At 43.1% G+C, this 16668-nt stretch overlaps 1 protein-coding gene across 7 annotated transcripts in view; it reads left to right on the top strand.

The window, feature by feature from the left end:
• The window catches only part of TENM2 (teneurin transmembrane protein 2), a 1540328-nt gene that overhangs the window by 1432187 nt on the left and 91473 nt on the right, over positions 1–16668 (top strand). For all 7 annotated transcript variants that reach the window (XM_063928221.1, XM_063928223.1, XM_063928222.1 and 4 more), the window contains 2 exons: positions 1653–1914; positions 11881–12148. In XM_063928221.1, the coding sequence (XP_063784291.1) occupies positions 1653–1914; positions 11881–12148 (530 nt within the window). The remainder of the gene's footprint in view (positions 1–1652; positions 1915–11880; positions 12149–16668) is intronic.

A 16668-nucleotide genomic window follows, 5' to 3' on the forward strand; every position in this document is an offset into this window, starting at 1 on the left:
AAATACCAGGTCATACTTGGGACTTAGATGGAAAAGGGTATTACAGTAGTCTTCATTTTAATTGTTCCTTTTTAAAGTATGATTTTAGCAGGAAGATGTGAGCTGTGTGGGATTCTGGCAGAGAAGGGGTGTGGCTGCCTGTCGCTTTCTCTGCGTTCATAACAATACCACTGATAATGTATTCAAAATATATATTATGCTAAATCAACTTAGTGAAATGACTGTAGTTTCTTTTGTGATGCGCTGATGTTTTTAGAAATTACATAGAAACACAGCAATTGGCAGAGGATAATGATTACTTGGCTCATCTATTGTGCTCATTTTGTTTTCCATGCTAAGTAATCACTGAAAGGAACAAAGAGTTGTTTTTTTTTTTTTTTTTTTTTTAACCATTTAGACCTGTCATTATAGAGTTAATGTGGAGAAGAATATATGGAAATGTATCTTATCTAAATATAGCACCTGTGAATAGATTGTGCAGGTACCTATCATGGCATATATTTCATTGTGTTAAAGATATATTCATGATGACTTCTGCTCCTTCCCACTGGCACAATGTCATACCTGTAACGTAACTAGAACTCACATCATGATTTGCAAGGATGCAAATTGGTCACATCAATGGAGGGAGCAGCTAGCATGACAAGCTCATAACCATGTGCTCTATATATAAGTAACAATAACATAATGCCCCATCCCATGTTCTGTTCTTAGATGTCACCCTTAGGTGTACCTTTTTCTAATCACCATGTTCCCTTACTGAGAAGGGGTGACCACATAACCACAACACTGCAGGACACCTGCACAGCATAAATTGAATCACACCTCAAATCTGTTCACAACACACAAGCCATCTGATTTCTCCATTCCACCCTCTAACCCTGAACACCATATGTCTATGGTAAGGAGACAACTTTTATAAATCATTAGGTCTGATCTTGTTACATTCTCCATATGACATGCTTAGTGGCAGCATAAATATTCATTGGAGGTGCTCAAGTACCCACAGACTGGCTCCTATTTGCCTGTGCCAATCTACATCCGCTACATCCTGTCACTGTTAAAAAGGCAGGCAGCTCCGCCTTCCACCTGAATGTGCCTCACCACAATGCCTCGTTACAGACCACAAATGTTCCCATTAGATTGTCCTGCCTCTGACAAACCCATCTTACCCATCACTGTCTACAACTAGATATAAAAAGAGACTGAATGTGTTTGTATCCATCGATGGTCAATGGACAACCCAACATGAATGTCTAGCTGTTGTAAGAACACCGTGCTGGTTAGAGCTAGTTGATAATATAAGAAAAGGTTGAATACAATTCCCAATTAAAGTTCTTCTGCTATGTACCAGTGTTCTGCAGTAACTGAGTAGGAGAAACTTTTTTTCTTAAACTGTGCTCTGCCAACAACTCTCTGACATTGATTGATTGGACTGTCTATAAGGAAAGAAAACTTTGTAACTGTATTCAATAAAATACATCACTTCTATAAATCCATTAAATAAAAAAATACCACTAGCACTGTAGCTGCGACACAGGCACTGAGTCCCCCATTACCTTCACCCCTGCGCATCTTCGATCTGTGTAAATTTGCAACAGCTGCAGTTATTTTTGCACTATAAGGATATATTCTATTTTTTTTCTTTTCAGGTTTGACTTAATAGCCAATGGCGGAGCTTCCTTAACTCTTCACTTTGAGCGAGCCCCCTTCATGAGCCAAGAGAGGACTGTGTGGCTGCCCTGGAATAGCTTTTATGCTATGGATACCCTTGCAATGAAGACAGAAGAAAACACCATTCCAAGCTGCGACTTAAGTGGCTTTGTGAGGCCTGACCCAGTTATTATTTCTTCTCCTCTTTCCACCTTCTTCAGCTCTTCACCCAGGCGGAACCCTATTGTCCCAGAGACACAGGTATACAATCTGAAGCAATGCATCACACATGTACTGTACATAAAAAAAGCTAAGCATTGTGTCATAATAATATACACTGTAACATTTAGCAAACAAATTACCATTTCAGAGTAGTTAGTGGTTTCAGAGGGATCATATTCCTGTTTATTTCACTTGAAATGCAGAGGTTCAGCAAGAGGTTCACAATACAATGTAATCTCTGTAGAATTGCATTTTCTAAAGATACATTACTTCTTAAAATGCTCAGGGTTAGTACAAAAAGTCATACACAGATAATAATAAAAAAAACATTCTCTTTTGTTATTCAAGTTTATCACTTATCTAAACCAGTATATTATAAACTTGTAAGATTACATAGATCACTTTGTAATACTTTTTCTTTGTTGAGGAAAAAGATGTTGGCATTGTGGTGTTTATTGTGCAGAAATAAAGACACAGGCCCTCATTCCGAGTTTTTCGCTCGCAAGCTGCTTTTAGCAGCATTGCACACGCTTAGCCGCCGCCTACTGGGAGTGAATCTTAGCTTAGCAAAATTGCGAACGAAAGATTCTCAAAATTGCGAATAGAAATTTCTAAGCAGTTTCTGAGTAGCTCGACACTTACTCTGCCACTGCGATCAGTTCAGTCAGTTTCGTTCCTGGTTTGACGTCACAAACACACCCAGCGTTCGCCCAGACACTCCCCCGTTTCTCCAGCCACTCCCGCGTTTTTCCCAGAAACGGCAGCGTTTTTTCACACACTCCCATAAAACGGCCAGTTTCCGCCCAGAAACACCCACTTCCTGCCAATCACACAACGATCGCCAGAACGAAGAAAAACCGCGTAATGCCGTGAGTAAAATACCAAACTTCTTAGCAAATTTACTTGGCGCAGTCGCAGTGCGAACATTGCGCATGCGCAGTTTGCGAAAAATCGCTGCGATGCGATGAAAAATAACAAGCGAACAACTCGGAATGAGGGCCACTGTTAGATGAATCGTGAGTGCAGAAAAATGGCAGCAACAGTACTAGATATAGGTGGGACAGTGTTTCATAGTGATACATTGTTGTTGCTTTTGATTTACTATGTTACAGAGTTGTTTCTTGTTAAACCATTGTTTGCATGGATGTATCCTTCATGATATCTACTCCATGATGCTCATGGTTCAGATTCAGCCACACAATGAGTTTTCCTGCTCTCACAGTCAACACATGATCTGCCTTAACACTTGACTATCTTCTATGTTCTCTCTCTCTCTCCCCCCTTCTCTCTCTCTCCCTCGCGACTCTCTACCATAACCTCAGCATTCTCCCACACAAAGGGCGCTATCATTCCTATATAGCAAAAGAGTGTTACACTTGCAAGTCAGGGATGTGCGGTGAGGTAAATTTCTCAGGAGGCACTGGCTTTTACCAGTGCCAGATTTACACACAATATATGAGCCAAAGGGTACATCTGGGCATTATACACAGGTACAGCAGTATAAACTTCTGGCAGGGCCGTAACTAGGGGGGGCTAAGGGGCATGCGCCCCGGGTGCAGGAATTGAGGGGGTGCCAAGGAGTTACAGAGGAACAGGGTTGTTGTTTGTTTGTTTTTTACCAGCAGTGCTGTGCTGCTCCAGTGAGACAGCAGACTGCTCCCGGGGCAGAGTCTCTGACCCACCTGTCGGCCCACAGCTGGCTCTGATGCTGTGCGGATGAGCTCCAGTTCCTGTGATCTCTCTTATGCCGGCTACTGTCTCAAACTCTCTTCTTTGCCATGCAGTGCTGCGACTAGCGTGTGGTGCACCGTGCAAGCTATAGAGGTGAGCTGTTGGTGCTGTGTTTTTAAGCAGGCTATGATCCCTGCTGCCTGGCCAGCACCGACCGATAACAAGCCGCCTCCTATACACCTTTGAGAAGACACGCTGTAGTGTAGTGATGTAGTTCAGCATGTAGGGGATGTTGTACGAGTGATGTAATGCAGTGGATATGGGAATGCAGTGCAGTGATATAGTGCAATGTATGGGGACACACAGGGGGGCATGTAGTGGAACACGCTGGTAGGGCATGTGACGCTTAGGGCATTTGGGGCACATAGGGGAATATTGTCCAATAGTATCCCCTTTCTTTTTTTTCAAATTTTTTGATCATATGATTATTTTAGTCTGACAGTGTTTGTTTGTTTGTTTGTTTGTATTTTTTGTTTTGTTTGGGGGGGACACAAATTACCGCCTTGCCCCGGGTGACGAAAATCCTAGTTTCGGCCCTGCTCCTGGGAATTTGGTGAGTTTTGATCAGAGAGGTGCAGAAAAGATAGAGAGGTGAGGCACTGCCTTTCCTACCATAGACTTTTTACTCCAGAGTTTTGACTATAAAAATAAAAATAATAATACAAAGAAGATATTACTAACATTTCTCTAATGTCCTTGAGGATGCTGGGACTCCGTAAGGACCATGGGGAATAGACGGGCTCCGCAGAAGATAGGGCACTTTAAGAAAGCTTTGGACTCTGGGTGTGCACTGGCTCCTCCCTCTATGCCCCTCCTCCAGACCTCAGTTTTACACTGTGCCCAGAGCAAGATGGGTGCACTGCAGAGAGCTCTCCAGAGTTCTCTGCCTAGAAGCATTTTTGTTTGGATTTTTTTTCTACCTTTTACTACTTTTTCACAGGGAGCACTGCTGGCAACAGGCTCCCTGCATCGAGGGACTGAGGAGAGAGGAGCAGACCTTCTTGTCAAAGATAGGCTCTGCTTCCTCGGCTACTGGACACCATTAGCTCCAGAGGGGGTGAACGCAGGTTCTTACTGGGCGTCCACCCCTGGAGCCGCGCCGCCGTTCTCCTCACAGAGCTAGAAGTACAGAAGACAGAAGTCGTCAGGCGGCAGAAGCCTTCAGCTTCACTGAGGTAACGCACAGCACTGCAGCTGTGCGTCATTGCTCCCATACACCTCACATACTCTAGTCACTGTAAGGGTGCAGGGCGCAGGGGGGGAGGGCGCCCTGGGCAGCAATATAAATCTCTGCATGGCAAAAAGACTATATACATGTACAGGTGGGCTCTCTCTCTCTGTCTCTCCAAAGGGCCTTGACAGGGATACTGTCTTTAGGAAAGGGGTTCCCTGTGTGTGTGTGAAGTGTGTCGGTACGCGTGTGTCGACATGTTTGACGAGGAAGGCTCGCTTAATGTGGAGGGGGGAACGCTTGAATGTCAGGTCGCCGTCGGCAATGCCGACACCGGAATGGGTGGATATGATGAATGTCTTGAATGCAAATGTCAATCTATTGCATAAAAGATTAGACAAGGCAGAAGCTATGGATCAGTCAGGTAGCCAGTCCATGCCTGTCCCTGGGGCGCCAGGTCCTTCTGGGTCTCAGAAGCGCACCATATCCCAGATCGATGACACAGATACCGACACAGATACTGACTCTAGTGTCGACTATGAAGATGCAAAATTACAGCCGAAGGTGGCTAAGGGTATACGGTACATGATTATTGCCATTAAAGAGGTTTTGCATATTACTGAGGAACCCCCTGTTCCTGACACGAGGGTACACAGGTATAAAGGGAAAAAGCCTGAAGTCACTTTTCCATCCTCATTTGAATTAAGTGACTTGTGCGAAAAGGCTTGGGAATCTCCGGATAGGAGACCACAAGTTCCCAAAAGGATTCTCTTGGCGTATCCTTTTCCACAAACTGATAGGATACGCTGGGAATCTTCGCCAAAAGTTGACAAGGCGCTGACACGTTTGTCCAAAAAGGTGGCACTGCCTTCTCAGGATACGGCTTCCCTCAAGGAACCTGCTGATCGCAGGCAGGAAATTACCTTAAAGCACATTTACAATCATTCCGGTACTATTGCTCGACCGGCTATGGCGTCGGCCTGGGTTTGTAGTGCAGTTGTGGCATGGGCAGATTCCTTATCTACGGAAATTGACACCTTAGATAGGGACGCCATTCAAATGACCATAAAGCATATCAGAGATGCTGCCTTGTATATGAGGGATGCTCAGAGAGACATTTGTTTATTAAGCTCCAGAATAAATGCTATGTCTATTTCTGCTAGGCGGCTCTTGTGGACCCGACAGTGGACGGGAGATGCCGATTCAAAGCGGCATATAGAGTCCTTGCCTTACAAAGAGGTGGAGTTGTTTGGAGATGGCCTCTCGGATCTTGTCTCTACGGCTATGGCAGGTAAGTCAAATTTCTTACCTTATGTCCCCCCGCAGCATACAAAAAAGGCACTTCATTATCAAATGCAGTCCTTTCGTTCCAATAAAAACAAGAAGGTACGTGGATCATCCAATGTTGCCAGAGGGAAAGGCAGGGGAAAAAAGCTGCACACAGCTAGTTCCCAAGAGCAGAAGTCCTCCCCTGCGTCTGCAAAGTCCACCGCATGACGCTGGGGCTTTCCGAGGGGAGGCAGATCTGGTGGGGGCTCATCTTCGGTTTTTCAGCCACGTCTGGGTTCACTCACAGGTGGATCCCTGGGCATTAGAGATTGTTTCTCAGGGATACAGGCTGGAATTCGAAGACTTGCCTCCTCGCCGATTTTTCAAATCGGCTCTGCCGGCTTCCCCGTCAGAGAGGGAGCTAGTGTTGGCAGCAATCCAAAAATTGTATATTCAACAGGTGATTGTCACAGTTCCTCATCTCCAGCAAAGAGAAGGATATTACTCAACCCTGTTTGTGGTCCCGAAACCGGACGGTTCGGTCAGACCCATTTTAAACCTGAAATCTCTGAACCTGTACTTGAAGAGGTTCAAGTTCAAAATGGAATCACTCAGGGCGGTCATCGCCAGCCTGGAGGGGGGGGATTGGATGGTGTCCCTGGACATAAAGGATGCTTACCTTCATGTTCCGATATTCCCCCCGCATCAGGCGTTCCTGAGATTTGCAGTGCAGGACTGTCACTACCAATTTCAGACGTTGCCGTTTGGGCTTTCCACGGCCCCTAGAATTTTCACCAAGGTAATGGCGGAAATAATGGTGCTCCTGTGCAGGCAGGGGGTCACAATTATCCCATACTTGGACGATCTCCTCATAAAGGTGAGATCTCGGGAGAGGTTGCTGGACAGCGTGTCTCTGTCCATGAAGAAGTTGCAGATACACGGCTGGATTCTCAATATACCGAAGTCCCAGCTAGTCCCTACAACGCGTCTGACCTTTTTGGGGCAGATTCTAGACACAGACAAGAAAAAGGTTTTTCTTCCGATCGAAAAGGTTCAGGAACTCATAGCCATGGTCAGGAACCTATTAAAACCAAAAAAGGTTTCAGTGCATCATTGCACGCGGGTCCTGGGGAAGATGGTGGCTTCCTACGAGGCCATCCCTTTCGGCAGGTTCCATGCGAGGACTTTTCAATGGGACCTCTTGGACAAGTGGTCCGGGTCCCATTTACAAATGCATCAAAGGATCACCCTGTCTCCCAGGACCAGGGTATCTCTCCTGTGGTGGCTGAACAGTGCTCACCTTCTAGAAGGTCGCAGGTTCGGCATTCAGGACTGGGTCCTGGTGACCACGAACGCAAGCCTTCGAGGCTGGGGAGCAGTGACACTGGGAAGAAATTTCCAAGGTCTCTGGTCAAGCCTAGAGTCTTGTCTCCACATCAACGTCCTGGAGTTGAGGGCCATATACAACGCCCTGCGTCAAGCAGAGGAATTGCTTCGGAGAAAAACGGTTCTGATTCAGTCAGACAATGTCACGGCAGTGGCTCATATAAACCGCCAAGGTGGAACAAGGAGCAGAATGGCCATGGCAGAAGCGACCAGGATTCTACGCTGGGCGGAAGGCCATGTAAGCACGCTGTCAGCGGTGTTCATCCCGGGGGTGGACAACTGGGAGGCAGACTTCCTCAGCAGGCACGACCTGCATCCGGGAGAGTGGGGACTTCATCAAGAAGTCTTCGCACAGATCACGGATCGTTGGGGACTGCCTCAAATCGACATGATGGCATCCCGTCTCAACAAAAAACTAAAGCGGTATTGTGCCAGGTCAAGGGACCCTCAGGCGGTAGCGGTAGACGCTCTGGTGACACCTTGGGTGTTCAGATCGGTCTATGAGTTTCCTCCGCTTCCTCTCATACCCAAGGTGTTGAGAATAATACGAAGAAGCAGGGTCAGAACAATACTCATTGTTCCGGATTGGCCACGGAGGACTTGGTATCCGGAGCTGCAAGAGTTGCTTCCTCTAAGGCAGGACCTGCTGCGGCAGGGGCCCTGTCTGTTCCAAGACTTACCGCGGCTGCGTTTGACGGCATGGCGGTTGAACGCCGGATCCTAGCGGAAAAAGGGATTCCAGAGGAAGTCATTCCTACCCTGATCAAGGCTAGGAAAGACGTGACGTTAAAACATTATCACCGTATATGGCGGAAATATGTTACTTGGTGTGGGGCCAGAGCTGCTCCTATGGAGGAGTTCCATTTGGGCCGTCTACTTCACTTCCTTCAAACAGGAGTGACTTTGGGCCTAAAATTAGGGTCCATAAAGGTCCAGATTTCGTCCTTATCCATTTTCTTTCAAAGAGAATTGGCCTCTATTCCTGAAGTACAGACCTTTGTGAAGGGAGTACTGCATATTCAGCCTCCCTTTGTGCCTCCGGTGGCGTCTTGGGATCTTAACGTGGTGTTACGTTTCCTCAAGTCACCTTGGTTTGAACCACTCAAAACTGTAGAGTTGAAATACCTCACGTGGAAAGTGGTCATGTTGTTGGCGTTAGCTTCGGCAAGACGTGTTTCCGAATTGGCGGCTTTATCACATAAAAGCCCATACTTGGTTTTTCACGTGGATAGGGCAGAGTAGAGGACTCGCCCTCACTTTCTGCCAAAAGTGGTCTCATCTTTTCATGTGAACCAACCTATTGTCGTGCCTGTGGCTACACGGGACTTGGAGGATTCCGAGTCCCTGGATGTAGTCAGGGCTTTGAAGATTTATGTGACCAGAACGGCTAGAATCAGGAAGACTGAAGCTTTGTTCGTTCTGTATGCGGCCAACAAGGTTGGCGCTCCTGCTTCAAAGCAGACTATTGCTCGCTGGATCTGTAACACGATTCAGCAGGCGCATTCTACGGCAGGATTGCCGTTACCGAAATCGGTTAAGGCCCACTCCACTAGGAAAGTGGGCTCTTCTTGGGCGGCTGCCCGAGGGGTCTCGGCATTACAGTTGTGCCGAGCAGCTACTTGGTCGGGGACAAACACCTTTGTAAAGTTCTATAAGTTTGATACCCTGGCTGAGGAGGACCTCCTGTTTGCTCAATCGGTGCTGCAGAGTCATCCGCACTCTCCCGCCCGTTTGGGAGCTTTGGTATAATCCCAATGGTCCTAACGGAGTCCCAGCATCCTCAAGGACGTTAGAGAAAATAAGATTTTACTTACCGGTAAATCTATTTCTCGTAGTCCGTAGAGGATGCTGGGCGCCCGTCCCAAGTGCGGACTTCTTCTGCAAGACTTGTATATAGTTATTGCTTACATAAGGGTTATGTTATAGTTTTTCGGTGGAACCGTGGCTATGTTGTTGTTCATACTGTTAACTGGGTAAGTTTATCACAAGTTATACGATGTGATTGGTGTGGCTGGTATGAATCTCGCCCTTAGATTTACAAAAATCCTTCCTCATACTGTCCATCTCCTCTGGGCACAGTTTCCCTAACTGAGGTCTGGAGGAGGGGCATAGAGGGAGGAGCCAGTGCACACCCAGAGTCCAAAGCTTTCTTAAAGTGCCCTATCTCCTGCGGAGCCCGTCTATTCCCCATGGTCCTTACGGAGTCCCAGCATCCTCTACGGACTACGAGAAATAGATTTACCGGTAAGTAAAATCTTATTATTCTTTGTATTTCTCATATGCTTTATACAGTCAAAACTCTGGCACAAACATTAGTATGACAGGAAAGGTTCTGCCTCATCTGCCTCACCCCACCGCACTTCACTTTTGCAAATCAACATTATAGGCCACATTATGGACCACATTGTCAAAATACAGAAGTGTAGCTATGTCATAATACTGTGGTTTAGCTAGTGTCCTGCAGAACAGAGAACTGTATTTTGCAGAATAAGAGAATTAAAAGTAGGTGAGAGGTAAAATGTATTTTGATATTAAAGGTCATAATAACAAGATGTTGAGCTAATTAATTGGAAATTCCCCATAAATTGAGGATATTAATTAATTTTAATATATTCTGATAATTGAAATATGATTGGTCTATGTATATGAATGTTAATTTGATTGGTGTATGTAATGCTGTAATGAAAGTATATAAGTTTGAATCAATGTGTCTATTGTTCAGTTCATGATTTTTAAAAAAAAATTATTTGTTTATTAGGCAGATGTGATACAAACAGGAACATGTAATAGTATTATGTCAGAATATTCTCACAGAGTCATAAAAATATATTGAACATCCCCTTAGGGGTGATCAAAAACTGAAATAGACAAAGTATTGTGAGCCTAATTTCTATCTGGACAAAACTTATACTCATCAATTTTTTAAGATATTATAAGACAGTATAGGAATAGAAAGAGCGGCAGAGGGAGAAAAAGAAGAGAGGAGAGACAGGGACACAAGATCAAAAGCCAGAGGAGGGGAAGAAAAGTAGTAATGTTGAAGGGTGGGGTGACCCGGCTGGCCCCGTCCAAATGGGAAAAGTCAAAAAGAAAACGGTATGTGAGAACGTACATTGTTGAAAGCTTACGATAGGGCCAAGCCCCATTAACGGAAAGGTGAAGAGGTCTTGAAAAAGGACGTCCATAGGTTCCCAGATCCTAAGAATGGCCTCTGAAGAACCCTTTAAGATGCTAGTTATATGTTCCATAGTATAGATGTGCCATATCTTCCCTACAATTTCTCCAGTTCATGATATTTTTATTTTGATCCCCTGTGAACTTCACATGCAATAAATCTACCAAAGAGACTTCATTGTTCTTCAATTACTTATCGCGTCTATACCACTTTGGAGGTCCCACCAAGATTTGCAATTAAAAGTAGGTGAGAGGTAAAATGTATTTTTATATTAAAAGTTATAATCGCAAAATGTTGAGCTAATTAATTCATATCGTCCCTTTATGGGGAATTTCCAATTATTTAGCTCAACATCTTGTGATTATGACTTTTAATATCAAAATACATATTACCGCTCACCTACTTTTAATTCTCTTATTCTGCAAAATACAATTTCTTCTTCTGCAGGACACAAGCTAAACCACAGTCATATGACATACTGTGCAGCTGGCCTTACTTCTTTGTTTTGACTAAAAATCATAGTTTCTGCAAACATATAAAAAAAAATCTAATTTAAAACAACAGTTTAAATTAAACAATAGACAAACTGACATCCAGCTTCCATTTTGTGTATTCACTTATCCATCTTTTTCATATCATGAGCCATAGGCCTATGTAGCATATGCTGTACAGCCCCAAGGCTGACCCTCAATGTTACTAAACAAGAGTTGTTAAACTTATGAATGATGCAGTTAGGGAAGTTGTACAGCTGTTTTAAACAACTTAAGTTGAAGCTTCTGTCAGACTAATTACTTGCATTACAGGCATAGTACATACAGACTTTGAATGTTTGAGTGGCATATCTTCTATCCATCCATACCTAACCCACGGAACACAGCTACTTCACCAGCACAGCACATTATGTATAATTGCTTCAGTCTAGCTCTTAGTCACCAGTTGATTCAGTCCCTTTTTTACTCTAGCAGTTCTCTTTATTCCACCCGCTATTATTATTATTATTATTATTATTATTAAGATCCCATCATATACCAGAGTGGTATAACTCCACCAAATAGAAAATTGTGTTCCATGAAACAGCACATTCGTTTAAGGACAAAACAATTGCTAAAAACTCTAGGAGGAAAGAACAAATTTTTATATTTTAAAACAATATTTATGGAAAAGGTTCAGTTCTAATTCAAAGAATCAACTTAAATCCCTAATAATACCAGTGTAAGGAGTGATAGTCCTTAGAAATCAAACTGTCATTTATAATATGTTTTTCTTTTTTTAGGTTCTTCATGAGGAGATAGAGATGCCAGGCTCAAACTTAAGACTTTGCTATCTAAGTTCTCGAACTCAGGGGTACAAGTCATTATTAAAAATCACTATGACCCAATCTACGGTTCCGCTTAACCTTCTTAAAGTTCATTTGATGGTGGCAGTTGAAGGACATCTTTTCCAGAAGACATTCCAAGCATCACCAAATTTAGCCTATACATTTGTCTGGGATAAAAATGATGCATATGGTCAAAAAGTGTATGGACTGTCGGATGCCGTCGGTACGTGTTACTGTTAAAGGAAGTAATGTTTTCTAGATAAAGAAGTTGCTTTATCCCATAGATACAGTTATTTTGGCTTAGGTTTTCTTATCAGCCTTACCTTCTGATACAGGAATCTTTATGTTCTAAATCTACAGTTACTTGGCTGTGCACTCTTGTGGTCTGGGGTTATAACATAGATTTAGATTTAGGGGACTATTTTTCAATAAATATTTGTATCATATTCTTCAAAAACGTGTTCTCAGGAAATATCCTCAGGGGTCCTTCCATTTCTGACAGCAGCAGCAGCCCCAATAGGTTTCTATGGGGGATGCAATGCTGACAGATTACCAAGCTCCTAAATGCAAAGCATTCCAGAATTTGGCTCCTGCAGCTAATGCCAAGATGGTGTTGTGCTGCTGTAACCTATAGGCTACACTTTGCAAAAGTCAATGGGAGAGGGATCCTCCAGAACCTTTCTCGGCAATGGCCACAGCAAATGCATGGTCAGGAGACTGCTCATGTGCAAGAGTCTCAACACAGGACTGGAGAGACTGCTGATGCGGTCTCTTTCAGAGCACCTGTCCCTGTGTGTGCTCTTTCATCATCCAGGCGGTATAATCACATCCTGCAATGGGATTTTGGGTGCTAGTATTACAGTACACCCAGATTGCATTATTTAGTGTTTTTCTACTTCTTTTCAGGCCATAAGCTTTGAAAAGCCATTGATATAGCACATGTGGATTTTTGTACTTGTCACCTATTTATTTTAAAAAACATCTAAAGCAACAAGGAAACTCTTATTATGGTATAATCATTATTCATATACTATGTTTTTCATGTAAAACTTCAGTGGGTCTGATTTCAGCCTTATAAAAAGTAGAGTATGATGCTAGATTAGGTCTCCGCCAAGATAACAAATTTCACCCTTTTTAGCATCTACAGTATATTTGATAGTATCCCAGCATTGTCTGCCTGCCTGCCTGTCTTTTATTTACTTATTTATTTATTTATTTATTTATTTATTATATATTTTCTTCTCTGTTGCCATACCCAACCTGCTCTGTCTTTCCATCACCCAACTTTCCGCCACCACTCTCTCTCCCCTTAAAACTTTCTTTATACCCATCTACCTCCCATTCTCTCTCTCTCCCCATCCCAACACCCTCTCCTCTCTGTCCCACAGTCTCTCTCTATCACTGCCTCCTCACTTTCTGCTGTGCATCTCTGACACAGGAGGGAGGGGTCAGAGTTAATACCATTTCATACAAATTTTGTGCTATTTTCTACAGTTATTTGTGGTCACTTTTCAATGTATGGTGGGGAAAACATTGACATAGGCATGCACTATATTTATTATTTGAGCAAGGTATTATGCGGAAAATGCCTTGGATGGTACACTTAACACACATCATGGATCACACCTACTCTTGGCCTTTGGGAGTGGTGGAAAAATGTAAAGAGACTTACTGTAGAAAAATTATAATGTCCTATCAAAAGTCCAACCTCCTACCACATGATTTATTTCATTAAATAAAAATTTTCAATTTCTCTCCAGCTCACTTCTCACGTAAATAAACACACCGGAAAAAATAATATGGAATGCTCACATTAGACGTTAATATGGCATTACATCACCACCTGTTTTAATGACAGCACGGATTCCTGAGGCATACTATCAATACAACTCTGGATCACATTCATATTGCATTGCGTCCGTTCCATGACCAATGCAGCCAAATTTGGAGGGTGTTTAAGATTCTTCCTAACAGCCCGTTCCAACATTTTTCTCAATAACATTGAGATCTGGTGAATTGGAGGGCCATGTGAGATGTGGCATGTCAATCTGGTACTCTGCAAACCAATCCTGCACAATCCTAGCATGATGGATAGTACAGTTATCATAGTAAAACAGTGGTTCCACAAGGTCTTTGTCCTTCAGAAACTGGATAAATGGCAAAACAGCATGATCCAACAATGTCACACAGTCCACCGCTTTCATGCGATTGGACACCTCGACCAAGGGTCTAGCTCCAGCACTCAAAATACTCCCTCAAAACATGACACTTCCACCTACTTTCTGCACAGCTCATTGGACACAGTCTTGTTGGTACACTTCCCCAGCCCTTCTCATGACTCTGGACTGCCCATTATTGTAATATAATCAAAATTCATCAGACCATATGATGTGTCTCCACTGTTCAGAGTTCCAGTGACAATGCTGTTTGGCCAATGTCTAGTGCTGTTTCTTTTGGATGGTTGTCAACATGGGAGGCATCCGCGCTATACAACTGAAAACTCATAACCCATGCAATTCACAGCGAAGTGTTTGTTCTGCTACTGTTTGGCTGGGTCCAGCATTGTACTGCTGGACTAGTTCCTGATGCGTTTGAAAGCAATTGGTTGCTGCTAGATGCCCTAAATGCTGTGAATGACTTTCAGCCATTGTTCTGCCGCTGAGATTCTTGGTGTCCATGCTTCTTCCACTGTAGATGGATACTGCTCACTGTCTTCGAGGGCACACCAACAAATGCCGCCACCTCCCCCAGGCTATGTGTGCACATAACACATTGCACCCATTATAGAAACACCAAGGGAACAATGGTACACAATAAAAAATTATTTCATTCTGCGCTACACCTCATGGTACAGTATAGAAAGGACCTATCACTAACATCTTACCAACCTTATTGGCATTTAAAAGGAGTTTCATTATTTAAGTATGCATCATTTTCATAAAAGAGTATGTAATGCTACATTTCCACCCTAATACTACTCTGTTTGCAATCTATTCTTTATAATGATTCCATTAATCCTGAATTCCATGCTATACCCAAGGTATAGCGTTTTTAGAGAAATTATTTTTTATCTCATACTTTTGTTAGGATATTGTTTATACAGTTTTGTATTTGAGAAAGGGAACACCACCTGTGGAATTCTGCTACTGTATATCTGCTATGTGTAATCGGACTAACACATAGCAAGCTCATTATTTTTGCTACATGCAGTATATGTGAATCACTTGCTGAAACAGTAAAAAAGTACTCTTATGAATATTCCTGGTGTGGCATTAGATGACCAGTTTGATTTTTTTGCAGCCTTAATCCATGTAATATGCACACATACAACACAATACTTCAACTGTGTAGTTCAGTTCCCACTGCCTTTTAGCTGGTACCTTTATTAGGGTGGTCATTCCGAGTTGTTCGCTCACTAGCAGTTTGTAACAGTCGTACAAACGCTAAGCTGCCGCCCTCTGGGAGTGTATTTTAGCTTAGCAGAAGTGCGAACGAAAGGATTGCAGAGCGACTACAAAAAAAATATGTGCAGTTTCAGAGCAGCTCTAGACCTACTCAGCACTTGCGATCACTTCAGACTATTCAGTTCCTGTTTTGACGTCACGAACATGCCCTGCGCTCGCCCAGCCACGCCTGCGTTTTTCCTGGCACGCCTGCGTTTTTCCGAACACTCCCTGAAAACGGTCAGTTTACACCCAGAAACGCCCACTTCATGTCAATCACACTGCAGCCAGGAGTGCGACTGAAAAGCTTCGCTAGACCTTGTGTAAAACTGCTGTTGTAAAAGTACATCGCTCGTGCGCATTGCGCCGCATACGCATGCGCACAAGTGCTGCTTTTTTGCCTGATCGCTGCGCAGCAACCGAAAACAGCTAGCGAACAACTTGGAATGACCACCTAGGTCAGGTTGTGCTCTTATTGTACCTATGCTTGATGTATCACAAGAAAATTAAGTTGGCATCTGTGCCCAATGATGCATCATCCATAGCTTTGATGACATAAATACAAAACTGATTGACATAGTCCAACCCTGATTTTTTTGTTTAGCATTAATTCATCTTCTAGAATTGTAGCACTCTTTTTTTCACCCAAACTGCATTGATATGTAGCCTTAGTCAGTAAATTTTTAAGTGGTTATGTGTATAACCTACTGAGATTTAAGATGTATCTTTTTTTTAGTCCCAAGTTAGAACAATATAAACAGGCAAAACTTTGCAGGTACTCACAAGTATGTTTAATCACTTCCCTGATCATTATAGAAAAATGCCCTCCCTATTAATCTCTCATTCACGTCTAGTTTTATAACTACAAACACAGCAGAGACGTTCGTGGCTCTATCCAACCTTTCAATGCTAACGAGATATTATTGTGATATTCCACTTCGGACCTTTGGGGAGAGAACAACTCCAAATTACAGCTTCACAAATTAATTGGAATGGAAAATAAATTAAGATATAGATTTATGATGTTAAAAGAACCTCCGAAATTGCCATTAGATCTCTTCTTTAAGAAATTCAGATTCAGCGCAACCACTGTACAGAATACAAATGTACAAAGAACAGATAGCATCATTTATCACCATACTGCAAATGTTCTAAGCAATTGAAAGAAGATGAACTATTAAACTGTAAGCATAAAGAAAGGGGGGAAAAAGGAGCCTCGGTCCTCCATTATTCAAAATGTTCTGATTTATATATTATCTACTGTTATATTATTCAAATTGTTCTAGCTTATGTATTCGAA

The sequence above is a fragment of the Pseudophryne corroboree genome, chromosome 6, assembly GCF_028390025.1.
Source record: "Pseudophryne corroboree isolate aPseCor3 chromosome 6, aPseCor3.hap2, whole genome shotgun sequence".
In the NCBI taxonomy this organism is placed as follows: domain Eukaryota; kingdom Metazoa; phylum Chordata; class Amphibia; order Anura; family Myobatrachidae; genus Pseudophryne; species Pseudophryne corroboree.